A 7,553-nucleotide genomic window follows, 5' to 3' on the forward strand; every position below is an offset into this window, starting at 1 on the left:
CTTCTGAGCTACTAGGGCAGGCACCCCCAAACTCGGCCCTCCAGATGTTTTGGGACTACAATTCCCATCATCCCTGACCACTGGGGTCCTGTTAGCTAGGGATGATGGGAGTTGTAGTCCAAATACATCTGGAGGGCCGAGTTTGGGGGTGCCTGTACTAGGGCATGCCTCTGAACAGTGGTGTGGAAAAGAGGATTGCAGCATTTAATCAAATAAACTGTTAGGTCAAGTGGAATAAACGTCTCATCAAGTAAAAGGTTTCCCCTATATATAAACACACACACACACAAACTCATGCACAAATTCACAATCTGTTTTCATTGTTGTTTTCTCTTTCCCTTTGGGTTTGATACAATATGATCTAGACCAGGCCTGTCAAACTGGCCCTGGGATGTGGGAGAAAGAATAACAAGTAGAGACCCCCCAGGATTGAAAACCACTACGCAACTTAGGAAATCCTGTATTTTGTGTTATTAAATTTAATTTAGGAGTCGCTTCCCATGAAATACCCCAAAGCAATGAAAAATAAAGACAACAGCGATTAGAAAGCAGCATATAAATACGGTATCTGGTCCAGTGCAAGTAAAGAAAATCTCCGCTTAAAACACTTTGGCAGTTTTCAGCAGACGCCAGAGAGATAGCTACAGAGCCAGTGTGGTGTAGTGGTTAAGAGCGGTAGTCTCGTAATCTGGTGAACCGGGTTTGCTTCCCCGCTCCTCCACATGCAGCTGCTGGGTGACCTTGGGCCAGTGACACTTCTTGAAGTCTCTCAGCCCCGCTCACCTCACAGAGTGTTTGTTGTGGGGGAGGAGGGGAAAGGAGAATGTGAGCCGCTTTGAGACTCCTTCGGGTAGTGATAAAGTGGGATATTGAATCCAAACTCTTCTTATGGGCCAGGTCAGGGGCCACCACGCTAAAGGCCCGATTCCTGCATTGTCCAGAATGAACCTCCTAACAGGGTGGCATCTTCAGGAGGCCCTCGTACAGGTTGTATGCACAGCGATTGGTAGTGCGTATAAGGAGTGAGGTGATCTTTTAGATCCCACCTGCAGTTGTCTCAAGGCATGAATAAGCTCCGTGGGTAAGTTATGGCACTTTCTGAACCCACTCCTGCTAATAAGCTCCCCCTCCAGACACCCCAGAAGGAGAAGACACTGTCCTTCCTTGAAATGGCGGTTCTCAACCTGTGGGTCCCCAGATGTTGTTGGACTACAACTCCCATCATCCCCGAGCTCTGGCCTTGCTAGCTAGGGGTGATGTGAGTTGTAGTTCAACAACATCTGGGGACCCGCAGGTTGAGAAAGGGGGAACGTCTCCATTCAGAGACCTTTGGCAAGGGAAGCTCGTTCGGTTGTCAGAACCCAAACGTCCTCGGCTTTTGCCTTTGAAGGCAAAGACAACGCCCAGGCGCTTTGAAAATTTGGAAGCATTCTACAACATGCAAGGTGGTGGTGTTACCCATGCAAAAAAAAGACTTGCACAATTCCATTGAGTATTACCGTATTTTTCGCTCTATCGGGCTCACTGGACCATAGGAGGGAGAGAACAGGAGAAAAAAAATTCTCCCCCTCTCTGCTCAGCGCCCCTTCAGCGAAGCGGCAGGAGAAACGGAGCCCCTTCCATTTCTCCTCCCGCTTCACTGAAGGGGCGCTGCGCAGAGAGGGAAAACTGTGCAGCGCCTCTCCAGCGAAGCGAAGCCTGGAGAGCAAGAGGGATCGGTGTGCACTGACCCCTCTTGCTCTCCAGGCTTCAGGCGGCTATCCACAAGCCTTCAGAGTGCAGTGGGAACTCCTGCTGCGCTCCGAAGGCTTGCGGATAGCTGCCTGAAGCCCCCGGAGCGCAGCGGGAGTTCCCTGCGCTCCGGGGGCTTCAGGCGGCTTCAGCGAAAGCAACGCGAAGCCTCCGGAGCGTGGGGGGAGCTCTCCCACTGCGCTTCGGAGGCTTCGCGTTGCTATCGCTGAAGCCAAGGAGCCTGCATTCGCTCCATAGGACGCACACACATTTCCCCTTCATTTTTGGAAGGGAAAAAGTGCGTTCTACAGAGCGAAAAATACGGTACTTGAGATGGGACCAGCCCTCATAGCTGCCAACTTTTCCCTCCTTTTCTTGCGAGGAATCCTATTCGGAATAAGGAAATTTCCCTTTAAAAGGGGGGAAAGTTGACAGCTATGCCAGCCCTTGCCATAGGAGTCAGGGTACCCACTGCGTAAGGCCTAGGACAGGTCTCCAGAGGCCCTTTAATTTGGCACCGTCATTAGCTGGTATTTCTCTAGAGCAAAGTCCATCAGCGGCTGTTAGTAATTGCTTTGACCTTTTGGCTCTGCTTAGCAGCCAGAGTGGGCAAGAGGAAGACGGAGGAGGCTTCTAGCTGAAGCCGACCTGCCGAGGCTCCTGCCAGGCATTATGTATCTCTTCATGAAAAGGAGCCTTTGCAGAGAAGGGCAGCCGCTTGGCGTGGGCACAGCAATCCTTTGGCTTGCCGGAGTCACCGTGGGGGGGGGGAGTCCAGAGGGGGTGGGCACAGGGCCTCCCTCTCCCACCCTGCCCCTCCTTGGCCTCAGCCTCAGTTGGCATAGCTGGGTGTGCCCGCCCTTGGGGAGGTGCTCTGGTGAAGCGCAGAGTCTCTGGAAACCAAAACTGTCCCTGCATCAAAGGCAGCAGGGAGGATACCAGATCGAGAGAGCAGGAAGGTCAGCCTGGAGATCTTCTCAAAGTAGCTGTAATGTTGCAAAAGAATTTCAGAAATAGACTGGAAAGAGAAGTTGCTGAACCTTGGTTCTCGAACTTAATCCATTCCGGAAGTCCGTTCCAAAACCAAAGCGTTCCAAAACCAAGGCGCGCTTTCCCATAGAAAGTAGTGCTAAATGGATTAATAAAAACAACCCCTAAAACAGTAATTTAACATGAGTTTTACTATCTAACGAGACCACTGACCCATAAAATGAAAGCAATAATCAATGTGCTGTACTATGAAATAAATAAGAGAGTATTGTAGATGGTAAAGATTAAAATTACATTTTTTTTCTTACCTGCACTGATGATAGTCATTGTTTGGATGGGGGGCTTTTATCCATTTCCGCAGTCACACAATCAATCAATCAATCAATCAATATCAGTAGCTGAACTGGGATCCACACAGTCACAAAAACAAATTAACTGAAAAAGCCTCAAAACAGAAAAGGCAAAATAAATAGCAAAAACAAAAGCACCACATACAAGCTCCAAATATCACCTTAGAACACTATAATCAGAAACGGAAGGCTTGAATGAGGGGATGCAAATTAGCAGCGCAACAGGAAACACAGGGGACTCAAAACGGAGCACGTTTGGCTTCCAAAAAAAAGTCTGAAAACCGGAACACCTACTTCTGGTTTTGCAGCATTCGGGTTCCAAGTTGTTTGTGAACTAAGCTGTTCGAAAACTGAGGTACCACTGTAGTTTAATGTGCCAGTCCACTCTGGCAAGAACCCTGCTTGAGCATCCTTTGCCCAGCACACACCTTTGGGCTGCTGAATCCTCTTGGGGGACTCCTCCCTGCTCCTCCCAGCTCACGGCCTGCTTCCCTTGCCCTCCTCCTGTGCGCAGGTGACGTCCCGCTGGACCTTCCGCTGCCCCGGCTGCCCCCAGGCCCTCTCCCACGACGACTCCCACTTCCACGAGCGGCACAAATGCATCAACTTCTTCGTCAAAGTCTACGGCTACATGCCTTTGCTCTACACCCAGTTCCGCGTGGACTCCGTCCTCTTCAAGACCCGGCTTCCCCACGACAAGACCAAGTGCTTCAAGTTCATCTAGGCCTGCGTGGAGACGCGTCTGTGTGCGTTGGCTGCGGACTTCTGGATCGAGGCCGGAGGCAAGGAGGGAGGCTGGAAGGGTTTCCTCCTCCCGCTGCTGCTCCTCATCCCCTGGGACAGGCGCCACTTTCTGCCTGAGGAGAAGGACACAGCGGTGGCTCCCGCCATCTTGTGCCAGCCCCACGGGGACGCTATGCCGTGGGGCACCACCCATTAAAGACTCTGCTTGGTATCATGTACTGAGGAAAAACTGAGACTGGTTAGTCCCCCAGGTAGTGGGTTAGCCAAGGGCAAAACTGGGGTTTTTAAAATATTAATTATTATTTAAAATGGAAGTGTTTTAGATATGCCTGGTAAGGCTTTCTATATTTTTTTTTCAGAAGGTGGGAGGGGGCTGCTGGGAGGGAGGGAGGGGATATTTCATGTTTGTTTCACCCCCGGCCCATGATGTTGCTTGGGGAGACGCAGAGGCCCCAGGAAGCTGCGTCCAACACCCTCTGCCCACCCCGGCCAATATCCCAGATTTCTTTCTTGTTCCCGAGGAGGGAGACTTGGCCACCTGAGGCCTCCATCCATTTGCTTCTCAGTGAGACCGGCTTGGGATTTCCCGGAGGAAACCATGGATCCCTTTCCGCTGAAAAATAATCGCCTCCACCCTCTCCCTGTGGCTGCCAAGGAGCGAAGTGATTCCAGGGAGCTTCTCACCTCTACTCCCGCCTGCGCTAAAGGATCCTGCCGCATCAACCTTTTTTTGTGGTGACCCAGGTACACAGTGGCGCCTTTCCCAGCTGCGGGTGCCCCTAACGGAAAATGGGCGCCCTTTCCCTGCTGCTTCCTTGCAGTCTCGGGTGGGGGGGCTGCTGCTTCTCTCTGTGCCACGCGGGGGCATCGCATAAGCACCCCACCTCCCTTTGCGGAAGCTCAAAGGTCTTAATTTAAGCATCGCTTGCGCAGCGCGGGAAGTTTCTGTGCCACAGGCGAGGGCAACGCCAGGGTGACTGCAGGCGAGTCATTTGGGAGTGTGGGTTAAGTTTTCTTTTAGATGTGGCCTCTTAGGGATTCTTCAACAAGACACACACTCGTAACGGGTCTGTGGTGTGTTCCGGATGAAAGGTCCTGTATTCCTGCTCATGAAGTGTACCCCAAATCCATCCTCTGTCTCAAGCAATCATGTCTGGTCTCAACAGCTCTCTCAGCCCTGATGCCTAAAACTGCCCTTCTCCTCCTCCCTCCTGTGCCCTTTTTCCTCTATGGCTCTTGGGACCGGGGTGCCAGCAGCCGCTGGAGAGAGACAGGCGAGTGGTCTACTCCCCAGGAGCGCTGGACCCCACAGGAGACTGCACACAAATTAATATTATTGTTCTAAAGAGTGCAGGCCATCTCTGCCCCCCCAATTGCTTTCAAGCTACTTCTGCACAGAGTTTTGGTTCCGCAGGGCGCCTTTTCTAGAAAGGCTCTCGCTTCGACATCACATTGGCAAAGTAGGCCATTGTGTGCAGTCTTTGCAAAACTGTAAGAGATGGTGTGGAACAACTTGCTGCCCCCCAACCTGGCTGCAATTTAGATTCCCCTTCCCTTTTTTATTTATAGAAAGGCGGTGGTGAAATAGCCGTCTTTCTGTAGCATCCGGGAAGGTTCGCAGTCCCCTTGATATATTCTCCCACTGCGATTCCTGTCCTGGGGTCCTGATTTTTGCACGTCGTGGGCGCTGGTTGGAGCTCTGCAGTGCCAAAGGGTAACCGTCACCCTCTTGTGAAAATACAGGTGGAGGGGGGGCTCCCTGTGCCCCATTTGGGCAGGAAGCGCATTCGCTCGCTGGCATGTTTGATGGCTGCGACTCACAAATGTTTACAGACCTCTCTGCTCTTTTTTGGATAGTCTTCAGGGACTGCGATTCCCCCTTTGCATTTTCAAAAGGAGATTCTCTCTCTTTTTCACCCGGTAACCCAATAATGCAGACTGTCGCCATGCGAGGTGAAACGCAGCGGAACAAAGGGCAAAGGTGGCTGTCCCAACGGAAGCGGGTTCTCATTAGGCAGCCCCCGTCCCACTTCGAAGCCACAAGTCTCGTTCTCCCCGTACTCTGCTCCCTGCCTGGATGAATGAATAATCCTCAGCCAGGGCAAAAGAGGTGGTGGTACATAAAACGTTGGATTCTCCATGGTGATCAGCCTCCCTCGCATGTCCACAACATGTACAGGCCTCCTCTGTTGGGTGCGCAAGGCTCAAAAGGAAGCCATGTGCAGATGGTCTCTCCGTCTGGTGCAGGCATCCCCAGACTCGCCCCTCCAGATGTTTTGGGACTACAACTCCCATCATCCCTAGCTAACAGGACCAGTGGTCAGGGATGGTGGGAATTGTAGTCCCAAAACATCTGGAGAGCTGAGTTTGGGGATGCCTCATCTAGTGAATGGGAACGTGACATGGAAGGAACTTCATCTCTCCCTGTCCACGATAAGCGTCGCCCCTCCTGTTCCTCCTAGTGCATTTAAACCTCTGTAAGGTGCCAAGCTAGGTTTTGGACATCCACTCAAAAATGTGTTTACATGGTTCCTCCTCATCGGCGTCCTCCTTTGCTGTGCTGGTTGGAGGTTACCCAACTTGGACCCCCACCCCCAAAAAGGCACAGTCTGCTCTCCATCCTGCTCTCCCAGCGGTGTTCTCTGACCTCTGTTGGATGTGTGGAAACCCAGATTAGAACCACAATGCACAGTTCAAACACACGCAAGCACTCACTCTTTTTGGAATACGACCAGGTTTTTTATTTTTTTTAAAATCACACACATACACATGTGCACTTTGGGCTTTTTAAAATAACCGGGGCTGTTTTTTAATCGCCCCCTTCTATGTTGCGATCATCCCAAATGGAGATTTCTAAGAAGATAACCTTAGCAGGCCAAGGTGGAGCCTTGCCGTGCCGTCCTCTTCATGTCGTGCTAAGTTTGTGGGGTTTTTCTGCTGGGAAAAGGAGGCGGTCGATTATTGGAGCCATTCCTCAGGCTGATGGGCACCTGGGCAGGAGAAGGAAGCGGTTAGGTGAGCAAAAGTCCCTTTCGTCTGGAGGCAAGTCCAGTGGCTTTTGCCAGACCCTGAACACCCATGTTGGTGCCATTCCTCCTAAGACGCTGCTGTCCTCCGCTGCTCAGAACGGTGGCCCTTTTTCATTTCTTTGAGGATATAGGAAAAGGTGGGGTCTGCATGAAGAGGGAGGGGGCTTCCTCATCCAAGGCCTTCTGGCATCTCTGCAACCGGGTACAGCTGCTCAATTTTATTTCCTCTGCTCTCCCCTGCCCAGCGCAACAGCCACTTGCAGGCCCTCTACCCCTTGCCACTATGAATGTGTTTTAAAAGCTCTGTGAGCACCAAATTTTAAAAGACGGGAAAGCAAAAAGTGGGGGCGGGGGGGGGAATCTAAAACCTTGACACGAGCACAATTGTTCATATGTTGAATTTTGTAAAAGGGTGAAATAAACTCAGTTTAACTTGAACGCGTCTCGAGACTCTTTGCTAACTTTAGCAGAAGGGGACAAGGGCTTACAGCGAGGGGGTGTTGCAATCTCTACTTCATTTAAATAGTGATTTCCAAACTTCTTGGGGGGCCTGTCCCCCTTGGTGATCCCCAAGGGCCCCTATCCTGTGCGAAGCGTTATTCAGAGTAGCGGCTTGCATGACCCGCTAAGGAAGCACCCACAATAAAATTCAGAACAGTAAGCATTCGTTGCACATTTACTCAAAATCCGATTAAAATTATTTGGTTTA

At 51.2% G+C, this 7,553-nt stretch overlaps 1 protein-coding gene across 4 annotated transcripts in view; it reads left to right on the forward strand.

The window, feature by feature from the left end:
* The window catches only part of EXTL3 (exostosin like glycosyltransferase 3), a 169,482-nt gene extending 162,200 nt beyond the window's left edge, over nt 1-7,282 (forward strand). For all 4 annotated transcript variants that reach the window (XM_082217448.1, XM_082217446.1, XM_082217449.1 and 1 more), the window contains one exon: nt 3,586-7,282. In XM_082217448.1, the coding sequence (XP_082073574.1) occupies nt 3,586-3,795 (210 nt within the window). In that variant the 3' untranslated portion in view covers nt 3,796-7,282. The remainder of the gene's footprint in view (nt 1-3,585) is intronic.
* The last annotated feature ends 271 nt before the right edge of the window (nt 7,283-7,553 follow it).

Source organism: Podarcis vaucheri (genome assembly GCF_965113315.1).
Source record: "Podarcis vaucheri genome assembly, chromosome: 3".
NCBI classification, from domain to species: Eukaryota; Metazoa; Chordata; class Lepidosauria; order Squamata; family Lacertidae; genus Podarcis; species Podarcis vaucheri.